At 41.4% G+C, this 18,470-nt stretch overlaps 1 protein-coding gene across 1 annotated transcript in view; it reads right to left on the reverse strand.

Annotated features, from left to right (window-relative positions):
• Positions 1 to 1,579: 1,579 nt before the first annotated feature.
• The window catches only part of LOC138766399 (ras-related protein Rab-38-like), a 37,605-nt gene continuing 20,714 nt past the window's right edge, over positions 1,580 to 18,470 (reverse strand). The window contains exons 3-4 of the mRNA XM_069943981.1: positions 2,517 to 2,624; positions 1,580 to 1,624 (exon numbers count right to left, since the gene is read on the reverse strand). Of these exons, the coding sequence (XP_069800082.1) occupies positions 1,580 to 1,624; positions 2,517 to 2,624 (153 nt within the window). The remainder of the gene's footprint in view (positions 1,625 to 2,516; positions 2,625 to 18,470) is intronic.

Raw genomic sequence — 18,470 nt, forward strand, 5'->3', positions numbered from 1 at the left:
ATATATAGTTTATCCCTTGGGGTATACTGTGGCCTGGGTCGACATTAGATGGATATATTCTGGCTTGGATGGGAATTCTCTGGCCTAGGCTATGTTATGTTACACTCTGGGGTTATTGTTTGGTCTAGGCTATTTTATACTCCTGGGTATAGTTTGGTCCAGGCTATTTTAAACACCAAGTATAATTTGGCCTAGGCTATTTTATACCCCAGGGTATACTCTGGCCTGGGCCATTTTGTACCCCGGGGTATACTCTGGCCTAGGCTATTTTATACCCTGGGGTATATTGTGGCCTGGAGGGGTATAGTTTGACCTAGGCTATTTTATACCCTGGGGTTGCATAAAATCCAGAAAAATTGTAATAAATCAAGGTAACAATAGAAAGAACACATCACGCAAAAAATGACACCTCACACAGGCCCTACACCAAAGGATAAAAGCGCTATAAGTATGGAAATAGAGCGATTTTAAGGAACATATATTTGTTAAAAATGGTTTGAATTTTTTAAAAGCCATCAAATTAAATAAGAGTTACACATGTTACATATCGTTGTAATAGTAATGACTTGAATAGAGATGAGCGAACCTCGAGCATGCTCGAGTCGATCCGAACCTGAACTTTCGGCATTTGATTAGTGGTGGCTGCTGAAGTTGGATAAAGCCCTAAGGCTATGTGGAAAACATGGATATAGTTATTGGCTGTATCCATGTTTTCCAGACAACCTTAGAGCTTTATCCAAGTTCAGCAGCCCCAGCTAATCAAATACCGAACGTTCGGGTTCGGATCAACTCGAACCCGAACCTGGTTCGCTCGTCTCCAGACTTGAGGAACATATATAAAAAGACAGTTTTACCCCAGGGCAAATGGCGTAAAAAGAAAAAAAATAATGCTTTTTTTTTGTTTGTTTGTTTTTTTCCAATTTCACCACACATTGAATTTTTTTTTCAGGTTATGCAAAAAGTCAGCCTGTCATTGCAAAGTACAATTAGTTACACAAAAAATTCAAAAATTGAAATTGGCCCGGTCCTCTAAGGGTTAAACTGGGTCACACACCTCCCAACATTTTGGACAACCAAAGAGGGACACTTGTGGTTCACGCTAGGAAAATTTTACAGACATTTCTATAATTTTTAATTCAAGGATACAATCTCACATACAGGATCTGCTGCAGACTGATGCATTTAGTTACATTGATATCTGCAAATCTGCAGCAGATCCTGTATACAGTATGTGGATGCCTCCTTTGGTCCTATTCACACATGAACCCTGTATGTAGTTGTAGAACCATGGACAGGATTACGAATGTGTTTCAGTAGCTGTCCGCATTTGCAGGGACCCACTGTCATATAGGTGACATGGACGCGCAATGGCTTACTAATTTTTTTGTGGCATAGAACATGTCCCCAAAATGAATCTGTAACACCTACAGATGTGTTTATGGGGCCATATGATCTGCATGTGTGAGATGTTATCTAGAAAGCCATAATGTCACATGATTTATCTGAATATAACAATTTGTTGGATCCAGTTTGCACCACATGATAGAATAATATGCAAGTTTGGATCTATTATACAGAATCAGACACTTTCTAGAGCATCATAAAAAGGTTTATTAATGCAGATCTAAAAAAGAGCAGGTCAAAAAGAGGGGCATGTAAGGGGCAAAGAGGGACGGAGGGACATGGGTCAAAAGTAGGGACTGTCCCTCCAAAAGAGAGACACTTGAGAGGTATGTGGTCCCCCTGTATCCCCCTGCCCCCACCCCAGACTGGTCACCCTGTATCCTCCTGCCCCATCCCAGACTGGTCACCCTGTATGTCTCCTGCCCCCACCACAGACTGGTCACCCTGTATCCCCCTGCCCCCACCCCAGACTGGTCATCCTGTATCTTCCTGCTCCCATCCTAGACTGGTGATCCTGTATCTTCCTGCTCCCATCCCAGACTGGTCATCTCTTTACTGATTGTCCTCCCTGTCCCTTTTCATTACAATATGTTTTCAGTACAGTATATTAAACACTTATACATTTGCATACATCTGCACAGTGCAGTTTATCTCTATCCTTTTTTTATATTTTTAACATTTCGTATGTGTATGTGACAAGAAAGATTTTGTAAAACCTCTACCATTCATAACAATATGTTTTCAGTAAAGTATACAAAACACATATACATTAGTATATGTATAATTAGTATTATATATCTGCACAGTGCAGTTTATCCCTTTCCTTTTTTATATTTTAAATTAAAAAATTTTTTAGTTATTTAAAATAACCTTTTCTTCTATTCACTTGGGATGTGGTTTCTCATTCTTCGGCAGGTCCTGTCAATGATCCATGTTTTTTTTTTCCTGAACTGCAGTTACATGCACAGATACAATTTTCTCACATATACACCCCTTTTACATACACAATCTATAAACAAACACACCAGTCAGTGTTTTCTTTAACACTTATATCGTCCCATGACTCAGAGCCGACAGCATTCTGAGCAGCCTTTTGTATAATGAAAATTCACATGAGACGGCTTAACAATGTTGGGATCCATTGTTGGTTCACTGTCCTCCTTGTTTGCAATCATTTCTTTAATTAAACACGACATTGCTTCATGGATGTTCACATTATCCTGCAGGAAAAATACAGAATGGTCAATGCCCTGGATTGTACTGAACAGCATACTCCCTAAGCACTGATACCTCTTTAAAAAAAAATAATAAATAAATAAAAAAGTAATTAAAAAGAACTAAAACACAGTCACGCTCCTGATATAGTACACTCGTAACAGAACTATATGTTTACTAGTGTATGTACTGCTGCGAGCTACAACTAGTGGTACTGCTTCCACTCATAAAAATAATAAATATAAAAAATCTGTGTTGTGCCGCGCTAAGTACTCAAACTCCAACTGATTTTACTTATAATGAGCAGTGTATAGCGTTAAAAAACATAAATAGCATCTGAAACAAAGCTCACCAGTTTCCGTGCATGGGCTGGCTTGGATGTGTAGTTCTATAAGTCCGTACTTCTGCACGTCCGTAGATTGGCTGGATTATATATAATATTGGTCCGTGATCTTGCACATCCGTAATGTAGCTATATTGGCATATCATCGGGATCCAAAGCACTTGAATGAAAATAGAGGAATCCTGTCTTCTTGCAAGACGCGCGCCCCGGCCGGTGATTCTACAGATTCTACAAGTCGCTTCGTAAGGCAAAAACTACCTCAACGCGTTTTAAAGGATACGTCCTTCTTTCTCAAGAGGATCTTGCACTTCTCCGCGATTCCCCTATATAGGTACGTGTTCTCTTCTCAGGTATTAACCCTTTCAAGTAACTTTTACAGGAATGCAAATAGTTCAAACTCCGCATTGAGTCCTACCGGTTGCATACTATTAATTAGGAAGATATATTCACTTTCTTTTCTAGACATTTTGTGAATATAATTACCTCCCCGTCGATCTGCTTTCACTAGTTCCAGTGCCCCGAACATGGAGCCACCTATTTGGCCATTATGATGTTCTCTAAAATGCCGTGATAGTGGATGACCATCAAATTGTCTTTTGATATTATACATGTGTTCAGATATTCTTTTCTATAATGTTCTTTTCGTTCTCCCTATGTATATTTTATTGCAAGGGCATTTTAAAAAATAAATTACCCCTTTAGTTTTGCATGTGATGTGACCTTTGATGTTGTGAGTTACATTGTGATGGACAAATTTCTTCATTCGTTTAACATTTGTCATACTGGTGCAGCAATTGCACTTCCTACAGGGGTAAAAACCTTCTTCATATGATATTCCCCCCTTAATACCATTATTACGGGAATCCCTCATTTGTAAAACAGTGGGGGCTATTTTATTTATAAATCATTCTAGGTTTGTCTGGGATAAATTCCCCTATGATTTTATCCTGTTTGAGGATATCCCAATGATTTTGTATAATTTGTTTTACGTTCTTTGCTTGATTGGAATAAGTTGTAATGAGTGGGATGTCAAACAGATTTTTTGAGTCATCTTTTTCATCATTTTTCTTCTTCTTTTCCTTATTTATTATTAGATTAACTCTGTCCATCTCTCCCACTTCTTTTCTAGTTTTTTCAAATTTTTCTAACTGGTATCCTTTCTGGTTGGAGTACCCTGGCGCGAACCTGGTCCCCATGGCCGTATCCCACGTTTGAAGATAAAAAACATTGTCGTATAAGAAAAAATTATGCGTTACCATATACCCACGGGAGGACCTTGGTGCGGGCCTGGTCCTATGGAAAAGGTTTATCGATGATGTTTGGGAGGGGGATCAGAGTTCACTGGATATATTTTTAATAAATATCAATAAAAATTATTTTTATTTAAATTTTACACCAACATCGAGTACCACCAGCATCAAATTTTTAGATCTTATTATTTATATACATGATGGCCAACTATGCACTAAAGAAGCCCACTGATAGCAATAGTTTTATCTCCCTTGATAGTTGCCACCTTCCGATGTGGCTTTTGAATATTCCACGCAGTCAATTCCTACGATTAAGAAGAAATTGCACATATAAAGAAAAATATGAAGAAGAAGCTCATATATTACAAACAAAATTCTTGCAGAAAGGATACCAGTTAGAAAAATTAGAAAAAACTAGAAAAGAAGTGGGAGAGATGGACAGAGATCATCTAATAATAAATAAGGAAAAGAAGAAGAAAAATGATGAAAAAGATGTCTGTTTGACATCCCACTCATTACAACTTATTCCACTCAAGCAAAGAACGTAAAACAAATTATACAAAATCATTGGGATATCCTCAAACAGGATAAAATCATAGGGGAATTTATCCCAGACAAACCTAGAATGATTTATAAATAAAATAGCCCCCACTGTTTTACAAATGAGGGATTCCCGTAATAATGGTATTAAGGGGGGAATATCATATGAAGAAGGTTTTTACCCCTGTAGGAAGTGCAATTGCTGCACCAGTATGACAAATGTTAAACGAATGAAGAAATTTGTCCATCACAATGTAACTCACAACATCAAAGGTCACATCACATGCAAAACTAAAGGGGTAATTTATTTTTTAAAATGCCCTTGCAATAAAATATACATAGGGAGAACGAAAAGAACATTATAGAAAAGAATATCTGAACACATGTATAATATCAAAAGACAATTTGATGGTCATCCACTATCACGGCATTTTAGAGAACATCATAATGGCCAAATAGGTGGCTCCATGTTCGGGGCACTGGAACTAGTGAAAGCAGATCGACGGGGAGGTAATTATATTTACAAAATGTAAAAAAAAGAAAGTGAATATATCTTCCTATTTAATAGTATGCAACTCAATGCGGAGTTTGAACCATTTGCATTCCTGTAAAAGTTACTTGAAAGGGTTAATACCTGAGAAGAGAACACGTACCTATATAGGGGAATCGCGGAGAAGTGCAAGATCCTCTTGAGAAAGAAGGACGTATCCTTTGAAACGCGTTGAGGTAGTTTTTGCCTTACGAAGCGACCCGTAGAATCTGTGATGTCACAGAAAGACTCTCGCTCAGGTTTTCTCCCAGCAAGTGCCTACACGCCACCGGCCGGGGCGCGCCTTGCAAGAAGACAGGATTCCTCTATTTTCATTCAAGTGCTTTGGATCTCGAGGATATGCCAATATAGCTACATTACGGATGTGCAAGATCACGGATCACGGATGCCCTTATCTATGTAATTAAAGTGTACTTGTCCTTATAACTTTCAAAATCTATATCAAGAGAAGATTTTATGACTTAAGTTGGTTTAAAATAACAGACTTAGGGTGCCTTCACACACACCAGATCAGCAGCGGATTTTACAATGCGGATTAGCAGCGTGAAATCCGCTGCAGAGCCGGTGTGCGTGAAGGCACCCTAAACACAGGAATTCCGGTACAGTACAGTAAGTCACGGCTCAATGTGTCCATCAATCACATGACTGCCTTCACTTTGAGCGCTCAGATGACCTGGGAAACACCAGACTTCCTGTTTTCTGACTCTTTTGGTTTTACAAAGAGTCAGAAAACAGGAAGTGCTGTGTTTTCCATGATAGCTAATAAAAAAAAAAATAATGAATGTAAATTGCAAACTTGCTTTATATCACATCTACTTTTGTTTTAAATTTTGAAAATTGTAATGCCAGGTGCACTTTAAGCCCCATAATGCCCTTATCAATGTAGTCAATCCCCATGATGCCACTAGCAGTGTAGAAAGCCCCTGTGATGCCCCCAGCAATGTAGTAAACCCCCTTATAATACTCCTAGCAGTGTAGTAAACCCCCATGATTCCCAGAGCAGGGTAGTTAACCTATGATACGAAAAACAATGTAGTTAACCCCCCATAATGCACATCAGTAAACCATGATTAGCAATGTAGCAATCCACCATGATGCTCTTACCAGTGTAGTAAACCCCATGATTCCCATAGCAGTGTAGTTAACCCATGATACCCCTAACAATATAGTCACACCCATGATGACCCTATAAATGTAGTAAACCCACCATAATGCCCCTGGCAATGTAGTTAACACCCCCCCCCCCCCCATTATGCTAAGCAATAAAAAAAAAATATATATAAAACAAGGCTGCGGAGAAACTAAATCACAGACACCAAACTAGGTAAACTCTGTGTATAGGGGGGCACAAATGACCTGAGATTTTTTATTAAATTGCTCACAAGTAGTGCTGAGCAGCCCCATGGATATTCAGGCTCACTTGGTTTTATCAAATTCGAATAAAAAAAGTTCACTAATCACAGACACCAAACTAGGTAAACTCTGTGTATAGGGGGGCACAAATGACCTGAGATTTTTTATTAAATTGCTCACAAGTAGTGCTGAGCAGCCCCATGGATATTCAGGCTCACTTGGTTTTATCAAATTCGAATAAAAAAAGTTCACCAACTCTGACTTTTACCCAAACTTCTGCATGGCCCTCACACCTATTGAAGTCAATGGACCAAAACTTTGGGCCACTAAAATGGTTGTAAAATGGAGGTAGAAGGGGGTAGAAGGCTACAAAAGCAACCAAAATGTCATTAAGAACAAAGCAATTGCCCTGGCAATAATAGGGTTGGGAAAGTATTTAAAATAATAAGGAAAAATAAATATAAAAGCATTAAAATAAAAAATAAATAAATATAATTTAATTAACGGAATAAATAAATTAAATTGAAAAAGTTGGAGGAGTAGGAGAAGGAGTAAACAGAGGTGGTGGTGGAAGGTAGAGGCCGTGGAGGAGGCAACAATGCACATGGCTCATACGCTCCTTAATCAGGCAGCAGACCTGTCAAGTTGTCTGGGATCCACGTCTCGTTCACTTTTAGGAATGTCAGTTTGTCTATGATGGCTCTGAATAGGTGGACCCGCTTGTTGGTGATGACACTTCTTGCAGCGCTAGATACCCTTTCGGAGAGCACACTTGCTGCAGGGCAGGCCAGCAACTCTAAGGCATAGATGGTGAGCTCTGGCCAGGTGTCCATTTTGGAAAGCCTGAAATTGAATGGGGAGGAGCCATCATTCAGCACCAAGAGATGTGTTGATCTGCTGCATTGCCGTATATAAGTTGTATCTGCCAATGATGTTTGTGCATTTTGCAGAGCTCTGAGGAAGGTGTTCCACATAGTGATCATCCTCACTCTCCCTTTTGAGGTAACATTCCTCACAGTGCTTACTGGTCCACGTAAGGATGAGTGGCATTGATTGCCACTGCTATAAGGTTCCCTGTCGCTTGGCAGGCAGATGTAGAGGCCGAGAATACAGAATAGTGAGCGCAACACTTTTGCAGGCTTTTCTGGTGTTTGACCCACTGCAGCTTATGCTTGAAATTTAGGTGCTTTATCATACATGTGGTGCTGAAGTTATTGACATTACCACCTAAGCTGAGGGCCTGGTGGAACTCATTGTCTTTGTCCATTTTAGAGAAAAAATGCCAAGCTGCAGAATTCCTATTAACTGTTTTGGGCGTGCTCAGTCCTTTGTTCGTGCCGCCACCAGCCAGGGTAGCTCTGCTGAGCTTTTCCCCCTGCTGTTTCTGGAGTTGGGTCACCACCAATTCTTCATGAGGACTGTCATGGCCATGTCATGTCATAGTCCATGTGGGTTCTATCACTTTGTCATAACTCATCAGGCCATCTTCCACCTACTCCTTGATGCTGCCCTTCGCAATTGTCTCCACACAGCTGAAAGTGTTTCATCATCATCTGACACTTCAGGTGCCAGTCCCCTGTCCATTTGCACCACCTCCTCATCCTCCATCATCAGTGGTTGGGTATTGGTGCATTGCAGGTGTTCAACTGGGTCAGGGGGATGGGCCACTATATTAATGGGAGCAGAATCCTCACAGAGCATTAGCGATTGCTCCATCACCTGGGGCTCATGGTGTTTAGATGATTTGCAAGGGGGTGAAGTGGAGCGGTTGATGGTTTAAACAGCAGAGGAGATGGTGGAAGAAAATCCTATCAAACTGGAGGCACACTTAAAGGGGAACTCCAGGTAGAGGTTAAAAAAAAATGAAACTTCTGCAGAAGCATAGAGCATTACTTACCTATCTATTCCAGTTTTGAAACTACCAAAATCCATTTATTTTGGGGGGTTTTGTTCTGTTTTGTGTTTTTGCACTTCCAGGTTGAGCAGTTGTACACAGTACTACAGGTTCCAGAATGCAATGCTTTCCCTCAGCTGTTCATCATAGTCCCCCACCCTGCCCATTCCCTGCCCTAATCTGTTGCAGAAAATCTAGGCTGTGTTCACACATCGCGGTTTCATTGTGTTACTGAATTATTTACAGTACTTTATGATTTCATTGTTTTCCCACCCACCCACACAGCTCTGTATTCTCTACCTGTAACGCTGATATTGAAATAAAGTAAAGAACTTTAAAAAAAAAAATTCTTTTCATTTCCATGCACATTATGATCAAGCATCTTTTATCTTTGAAGTTGAGCCCCACAATAAGGCTCTGATCCTCTCTGCCGTTTAGCATCATTTACTTGTGTTACTGCATCATTTTTGTGAATACGCTGCAGTACTGCAATGACACTCCAACATGTGTGAACACAGCCCTAATTTCACTGCACACTTCTGCACAATTAGTAAAATCAGCGCAATACCTGCTTCTGGCTGGTCAGAGATGGTGAATCACTCAGCCAACCAAGCCTCCTGAAACATCACGCCCTGCCCCCTGTCTGCATCATCAACCTGATCTCAGCAAACACACACAATGTGAGACAGAGGCATGGAATATTTGCCTCCTAAGGGGGGGGATAGCAAAAGGAGCAGGAGACAATGTGGATTGGCATAGAGGCCATTTTTCTTCACTTCCTGGATTTTTATCAGCTACCAGTGTGGCAGAACCGTACAGATATGGTAATACATTATATAGACACATCTATATAACTTTAATGTACTTTCAATAGAAAACAAGTTTTCCTTATCCGGAGTTCCCCTTTAAGCCTCCACTTGATGTTTACTGGCCATTCACTGGCCTATATGGGGGCCTAGGAAGTAATGCTGTAATCCCTGCTGCCTGCTTGCACTTGAGGCAGGCACAGATCTCTCCTGTCCGCTCCCTACAATAGCAGCAGCAGCTCTTATCAACATCACCAGCAGCACCATGGTCTCGTCCCATGTTTGTAGGAGGGTTTCCATGTTTTGATCAAAAGAACTGCGCTTGTGGCCCAATTTAAAGTAGAAAATTTTTTAGGAGGAAATACAGTAGACACAACTATGTCAGGGCCACTTCACACTTCCGGAAAATCTGTCTGCATTTCCCACCACAACCCATATGCTTACATTTGTGACGTATAATCACCAAACCCTCAGGCACAAAGGCCCGGGGTACAAAACCCCTTTATTGCAATCTAAACTCCCCTTCTAATTGATAAAATATAACTTTTAATGACTCAAGTCTAAAATAATAATGAAATAAAATCTAAAAACACATATCCTCTAGGACTAGTATACAAATTCCCTGATGGTCAGATAAAGGAGATACACTTATCTTCCTGTGATCCTGCCTATATTTCAGTACAGCCTGGAGCAACTGTACCTGTGCCCCCCCCCCCCCTCTACATGTTTCGTTGCGTCAGCAACGTCATTAGGAGAGAGAAAAAAAAAAGGAACGGTATCCTTTTTTCTACAAAATAAATTGCTGTATATAAACCTGGCTTGTATCCACAACCAGAAAAATTGTGGCACCACTACTCCCAGCAATCCTCTTGCTCACAGTCCATGAACAGCAATAAAACCAGGTGGTGCTAGCTTCAAAGTATCTAGGCACATGTAGAATTATGCAAGCATAGAAGGAAGATGAAACTGCACTCACCAGTTTAAAAATTCTTCATCTTTATTGGCACATCGTAGTAAAATTCGGACAAGGTGCAGACGATGCGGCGGCAGACGCCACGGAGATTACAGGGGTAGTCCGTAGAAGCGCCGTAAGGGCATGAAACAGCCTGTAACCTAATCTCTGTGGCGTCTGCCGCCGCATCGTCTGCACCTTTTCCGAATTTTACTACGATGTGCCAATAAAGATGAAGAACTTTTAAACTGGTGAGTGCAGTTTCATCTTCCTTCTAGGCTTGCATAATATAAACCTGGCTTGTGTTACTGTCTGCTGAGCTATACTTGCTCTCTGACATGACCGCACCACGCAGTGTGTAGAGGGAGAGATAGAGAGGAAGCAAGCTGCTGTGGTTTACTACAGACTACTGAGAAAATATTGTGGGAAAGGAAAGGAAAGATTAGGAAAGCGGAGAGGAGAAACATCTAGTGATTGAGAGAGAAATACAGAGAGGGCAAAAGTTAGATAGATTAGGCATTGGACAGAAAAGGGTGCACGGAACCAAAACGTGCAGTACAGATATACAAGTCCTATACTTAGTGCATAGTGTGCATATCACATCTGTCTTATCCTGAGAGACAAAAATACCTGGTTCAGGTGTATAGCATGGTGTCTTTAAAACAGTGCTATAATATATATATATATATATATATATATATATATATATATATATATTTATATATACCCAATTTCCATACTTGGACCCTTCTGACTGAAAGTGTGTATATCACATCCGTCTTTTCCTGAAAGACTAAAATACCTGGTTCAGGTGTATAGCATGGTGTCTTTAAAACAGTGCTATAATATATATATATTTATTTATATATACCCAATTTCCATACTTGGACCCTTCTGATTGAAAGTGTGTATATCGGGTGAGAGGGGAGGAGCATGAGGCGTGAGTGAGCGTCACGCCGGCTAGTAGGGCCGTGGTGTATGCAGACCCTATCCCGCGGCTGATGGCGTGCTGAAACTCCACAAGGGTAAACTGACCTTGGAGCACATGGAAGCTGCATTTTAGAGATCACCCTTCCTGTGACGCTCTCCTGGAAAGCCGTGCCGGGAGCTGCGGACCGCGAGGCGGATCGTCTTCTGGTGGCAGTGGAGGGCGTGTCTGCGTGCAAGGCCCGGAGCTTGTGATGCGGAGAGTCCTGGGAGCACTCACTGAGGTGGCGGGGGTGACGCTGCCCCGAAGAGACAGTCGGGTCCGCGAATCAATAGCTGGTGGCTTAGGGGACCAGGCAGACATGGTGGGTGAAGCAGGTACAGAGCGGCGGACTTCATCTGGTCGCAGCCGGCATCAGTCAGAGCGGTGTTCGGCGGCGGCTGAGGGGAGTCGGCCTGGAGTGTGTATTGGCGTGCCTGCATAGCTGCTGCTCCAAAAGCGGCTGGTCCTGGGATAAGAGCCTAAAGGGGTGAGCTGAGCCCCAATCAGCGCAGCAGCAGAGAACTTAAGAGGATCTCCAGACTTCTAGGCAACGGCCTGCAGGAGGGTAACAGTTTTGGTGTGCTGAAATTCATACTGCCCCTTGTGCGTTTTCTTTGCTTCTTTTTTCCTCCCTTCTCTTTTGCCCCGAGAGAATTAAGACGTACATATAATTGACTCATTTTACCCAGTGCTACTTATTGGGGCGAGTGTGTGAACTGATCATACTAACCCCTCTGATTGAAAGGCTATCTGCTGCAATTTGCTTTATGGAACTTACTAACTCATACAGGATTTGTGGGCGAAGAAACGATGGAAGGCTGGTCTATGTAATATTTGAATAGACCTTTACGAACTTACTAACTGTGCTAAGTGTCTGAAGACTGCGCCGGGTGACAAAAAAAAATTACTAATTCACCCCATTAGAGGGTCCTAGGCTTGTGACCTGGTGATATATATTATTTAACAGGACATTTGTTCCAAGAAGGACTTCCTGTGGATACTGTCGACACACAATCTTTATTGATATATACTGTATTTCAGTTATTGGGACACGTTTTAAATCTGTGGGGCTGTGTGTAGTGGTTTGGGGTGTTTTGTTCGATTGATTATAAGAAACCACTTCTGTGCAGCAGGATCCCTTATAGAGTTTGACGATGCAGAGAAGAATTCGTGATTCTCTAACATACTAGCTTAAATTTGAGATATTGTGATTATTATTGCTGGGTTGCTGAAGTAGGGGGCTTGTCTGGCAAGTTAGGATAAGTAAAGAGAAGAAGAGAGATAGGAAAAAGAAAGAAAATGAAAAAAGCCGCCAAAAATACTAAAGGGGGAAGTCCAGCTAAGGATGGTAAAGAACAGAAAGTGGTAGAGAAATTGGACAAGCTGTTCTGTTCTCCCACAATGGCGAATAAGAGACGGCTATCACTTAAGGGAAGCAGTGAGGAAAATCAGGAGCTGGTTGCGAAGAAGGTAATGGAGGGGAAGGAAGCGCAGGAGCCACCAGAATGGTTAGGGGAGGTACTTGCAGCCATTTGAAAAAAGTGATAGCCCAATTGCAGGGTTAACGGTACAGGTAGGAGGTATCGGGACAGAGATTTCAGCAATTTGGAGGATGAGGTGAAGGTTATGAGGAATGAAGTGAGTACAGTGGTTGCAGAAAATGTACAACTGAAAACCAGAGTAATCTGCCTTTTTTTTTTCTCATCACTATCCATTGTTGTTTTAAGGATAAGGAATAAGGAATGAATGATAAGGGTTATTGCATGGAACATTAGGGGACTGTCGGATAGAGTTAACAGGGTCGCAATGTTCAATTACTTGAAAGTTTTTCTCCCGGCGATAGTCTGTTTAACGGAGACACACCTTATGGAGGATAGCACTAAAGTCCTAAGTAGGTTGTGGTGTGCACATCAGTACCATGCGGTCTATTCTAATTATGGGCTCAAAAAAAATGGGAATTTCGGTCTCCAGCTTCTTAAAATGTAAATAAACTTTATTCAGGCATCACATCTAAAATCTAACGGTTAAAAACACGCCGACGCGTTGCAAGGTAAACACCTCTTAATCATGGCTACATAAGCTTGGTTAAACACTAGAATAAATACCTTGTGTATGCAGTGACGCCCAACTGGAAGGAACTCCCACTAACCGTGGGTAACACCTGTTCCACCCAAAGCTCGTGATCTGTCTAGTCGAGGAAAAACGTGAAGTGGATTAATAGACATAGAATAAATCATTTCTATAGTTTAAACCATTAGGAAATCTTGTATTAAATTTAAGAATCCAGTAGGCTTCACGCTTCCTCAATAGACTTTCACGATCGCCCCCTCTATTTGGTTTATTAACCTGTTCCAGGGCACTGATTTGTAAAGTCGTTGTATTGCCGTAGTGATGGTCTATGAAATGTTTGGAAAAACCTGAAACGGAACTTCGGGGATTGTCAGAGAAGCCCTTTCTTATATCCCCCAAGTGTTCACTTATACGGATTTTTAGTTTTCTGATGCTCGAACCTATATATTGTAATTTACACTCTGTACATTGGGCTATGTAAACTGTATGAGTAGTTGAGCAATTAATAAACGATCTTATAGTATGTCTAAAACCCGTATGATATGATGTAACGTACGATTGTTTTTCCACAAACGCACACATGCCGCATCGTGGCTGTGCGCACCTGAAAAAACCTGTAGTGGAAAGCCAATTCTGCTCAATGTTATATTTATTATCCGGGGTCAGGACACTTGGGGACAAAAGGTTTCCTATGGTCCTGCCTCTTCGGGCTACGCACCTCACTCCAGAGGTGAGTACTTGTTCACATTGATGATCTTGGTAGAGCATGGGTAGGTATCTCTGTACTATGTTACATATGTCTTTGTATTGAGGGCTGTAAGTGGTAGAGAAAGTGAGGGGATGTTTTGCTTTGTTGTTGTTGTTCTGTGGTTCATCTGTATTATTGCCCCGATTTTTGTCTCTTAAGTGAAAAGTCCTGTTTTGTCTTTCTGCTATACGTTTGGCTCGTTCTATAACTCCATCACTGTACCCTCTCACTCTCAGCCTAGCTGTCAGATCTTGTACTCCTTTCATGTAACTTTCAGTAGTTGAGCAGTTACGACGTGTCCTAATAAATTCCCCTATAGGGAGATTACGTGTCACGTGTGGGGGATGGCTACTCTTTGCATGCAGTAAACCATTCCCTGAGCTGGGCTTACGATATAGACTAGTGTGAATAATGCCATTCTCCCAGCTGAGGGTAAGGTCCAGAAAAGAAATAGTCTCTGGTTTAAACTCAAAAGTAAATTTGAGATTTAGTGTGTTAGCGTTAATGTAACGTAGGAAATCTGCCGCTTGTGTTTCCGTGCCCAACCATACCAGGAGGAGGTCGTCAATGTACCTCCCGTACCACCCAATAACCCCCAGATATGGGTTATGGGCGCTGTGGAGGACGACCTCCTCCTAGTATGCCATATAGATGTTGGCCAGGGAGGGAGAGAAACTAGCTCCCATCGGGCAGCCCACCAACTGTAAATAAAAATTTTCCATGAATTGAAAAAAATTGTTTGAAAGTAAAAAGTGTGTCACTTCCAATATGTAATTTTGTAAGGTTACATTGTAGTTGCTGTATTTATGGAGATGGAATTTTAAGGCTTGTAAGGCTTTGTCGTGGGGTATGCTGGGGTACAAGGCCACCACATCACATGACAGCCAAGTTCCCCCAACAAACCGAGGTAGCTTCTCTATATTGGCGGCCAGACTTTTGCTGTCTCTAATGTAGCCTATTGTTCTCTTGGCTAATGGCTGCAGCAGGTTATCCAGCCATATGCATAGCCGTTCCTGCAGTGAGCCAATTCCAGAGACAATCGGGCGAAATGGTGGGGGAAAAGCATTTTTATGAACTTTTGGTAAAGCGTGAAACACCGGGACCACCGGAAACTCAGGTAGTAAGTAGTCCCGCTGCTTCACGCTTAAGAATCCCAGTTCTACCCCCGTGTCCAAAATATTAAACAATGAAGTTTTCACACTACTTGTAGGGTTATTACGTAACCTCCTGTAGGTGGAAGGATCCTCCAAGATATCAAGGACCTCCCGAACATAGAGTGTTTTATCTAGAACTACCACTGAACCCCCCTTGTCGGACTTGCGGATAACTATATTGGGGTTCTCACGTAGCTCTTTTAACGCTTGTCTTTCCCCTGGTTTTAGATTATCTCTGGTGTTATTTTTGTTTAAGCCATTAATTAGGGCGGTAAGTTCGGCTTCCACTTTCTGTTGAAAGATATCCATAATCGGGGCTCTAGAATTTATAGGATAGAAGCCCGGATTAGGGATATCCAACCTATTGGTTGTAGTGTGTATTTGTCCTGTATCCCCATGATTGACACTCTGTAGATCTAACAGTGAGTGCATAGACACCTGCTCTGGAAATGCTAGACTTAAGGGTATTTTATCTGCACCAATCACATTTAAATCATTCAAAGTATTATCTGTCCTTGGAAACAAATCCTCTGGCTCTGGTGTGGACTCTGGTGACTCTGCTAGAAAATGTCTTTTTACCGTCAGTGTCCGCATAAAGCGGTTAACATCTTGTAGAGTACTATATAAATCAAAGTTATTTGAGGGGACAAAAGTCAACCCTTTTGACAGTACCTTATTCTGGTCCACGGACAGGAGACAAGCTGAGAGGTTGTAGACATCCAAATCGTTCCGGGTGTTTATTTCCTCCATTTGCCTCTTCTTCCTCCCCGAGTGGTGTTTCCTCCCCGCTCTGCGGGGCCTTGGATGTTTTTTGGCAAGGTATCCACTGTGTTGTTGTTCCTCGAGCGGGTATTGGGGGGATCCTGACTGTTATGACTTCTGCGGTTTTTGGCTCGTGTAGACTTGGCAGGTTGGTAGCCTCTTGTACTTACTTCTCCATGTTGTTCCTCCGGTTCAGAGAAATCGGTCTGCGTATCTGAAGACTCCACATCAGTGGTATCAAAGGTAACGTTGCGTTTGGTGTTTGTGGCATTCCTAGGGCCTCCTTCTTTATTATGTTGGGTCCTTTGTTTTCTGCGGTGTTCCCACCACGTATATACTTGGTCGGAAGAGTAGTCTTTTAGATCTCGAGTAAACTTGGACTTTTTTTCTTCCACAATCTCATTTTCGAAATCCAGAAGAATTTTGTTTGTGGAGTCCAGGGTAGAGGAGAAATCTGGTAAGTCTTTAAAGGTTTGTAATGTAATCTCCAACTCTGATATGGTCTTATTTATCTCCTCAAGTTTTTGTTCTCCTTTTTTAATGATGATATTTATTAAGGTGAAGGAACATATTGACAGCGCCTCATTCCATTCAGTGGTATACTCTTCATCTTCCTGGGGGTTGGGGGGTTTGCGTACTCGCAGACCACGGGGGATCATTTTCTTTTCTGCATATTTTTTCAGCGTACTGATATGCCACCAGAGCTTTAGTTGCTTCTTTTTTAGTTTTTCAAAGGTCCATATTACTTTGTGCATATCTAGATTGCTTTCATGTGTTCTATTCACACCCCCTGAAAAAATGTCTGCGATTTTTTGGCGTCGTTCCATGTTATCCAGTGTTTCTGGTGCTTGATTCATTGTGGTTGAGGGAGTAGCCATGAAATATATAGATTTAAACTTATGAGTATAGGTAGAGCACGACTGACGGCTTCGGTCAACAAGTCGGAAAAAAAAACAATTATGTCAGCTCACCTTTCCTCAGTAAAGTTCATGATTTTGGCTCTCCGGTGATGAAGCACGTGAGACCTGTATTGCGGGCCGTGTCCCGTATAAATTGGCTCAAAAAAAATGGGAATTTCGGTCTCCAGCTTCTTAAAATGTAAATAAACTTTATTCAGGCATCACATCTAAAATCTAACGGTTAAAAACACGCCGACGCGTTGCAAGGTAAACACCTCTTAATCATGGCTACATAAGCTTGGTTAAACACTAGAATAAATACCTTGTGTATGCAGTGACGCCCAACTGGAAGGAACTCCCACTAACCGTGGGTAACACCTGTTCCACCCAAAGCTCGTGATCTGTCTAGTCGAGGAAAAACGTGAAGTGGATTAATAGACATAGAATAAATCATTTCTATAGTTTAAACCATTAGGAAATCTTGTATTAAATTTAAGAATCCAGAATAGAAATGATTTATTCTATGTCTATTAATCCACTTCACGTTTTTCCTCGACTAGACAGATCACGAGCTTTGGGTGGAACAGGTGTTACCCACGGTTAGTGGGAGTTCCTTCCAGTTGGGCGTCACTGCATACACAAGGTATTTATTCTAGTGTTTAACCAAGCTTATGTAGCCATGATTAAGAGGTGTTTACCTTGCAACGCGTCGGCGTGTTTTTAACCGTTAGATTTTAGATGTGATGCCTGAATAAAGTTTATTTACATTTTAAGAAGCTGGAGACCGAAATTCCCATTTTTTTTGAGCCAATTTATACGGGACACGGCCCGCAATACAGGTCTCACGTGCTTCATCACCGGAGAGCCAAAATCATGAACTTTACTGAGGAAAGGTGAGCTGACATAATTGTTTTTTTTTCCGACTTGTTGACCGAAGCCGTCAGTCGTGCTCTACCTATACTCATAAGTTTAAATCTATATATTTCATGGCTACTCCCTCAACCACAATGAATCAAGCACCAGAAACACTGGATAACATGGAACGACGCCAAAAAATCGCAGACATTTTTTCAGGGGGTGTGAATAGAACACATGAAAGCAATCTAGATATGCACAAAGTAATATGGACCTTTGAAAAACTAAAAAAGAAGCAACTAAAGCTCTGGTGGCATATCAGTACGCTGAAAAAATATGCAGAAAAGAAAATGATCCCCCGTGGTCTGCGAGTACGCAAACCCCCCAACCCCCAGGAAGATGAAGAGTATACCACTGAATGGAATGAGGCGCTGTCAATATGTTCCTTCACCTTAATAAATATCATCATTAAAAAAGGAGAACAAAAACTTGAGGAGATAAATAAGACCATATCAGAGTTGGAGATTACATTACAAACCTTTAAAGACTTACCAGATTTCTCCTCTACCCTGGACTCCACAAACAAAATTCTTCTGGATTTCGAAAATGAGATTGTGGAAGAAAAAAAGTCCAAGTTTACTCGAGATCTAAAAGACTACTCTTCCGACCAAGTATATACGTGGTGGGAACACCGCAGAAAACAAA

This window comes from Dendropsophus ebraccatus, chromosome 10, assembly GCF_027789765.1.
Source record: "Dendropsophus ebraccatus isolate aDenEbr1 chromosome 10, aDenEbr1.pat, whole genome shotgun sequence".
Taxonomy (NCBI): Eukaryota; Metazoa; Chordata; class Amphibia; order Anura; family Hylidae; genus Dendropsophus; species Dendropsophus ebraccatus.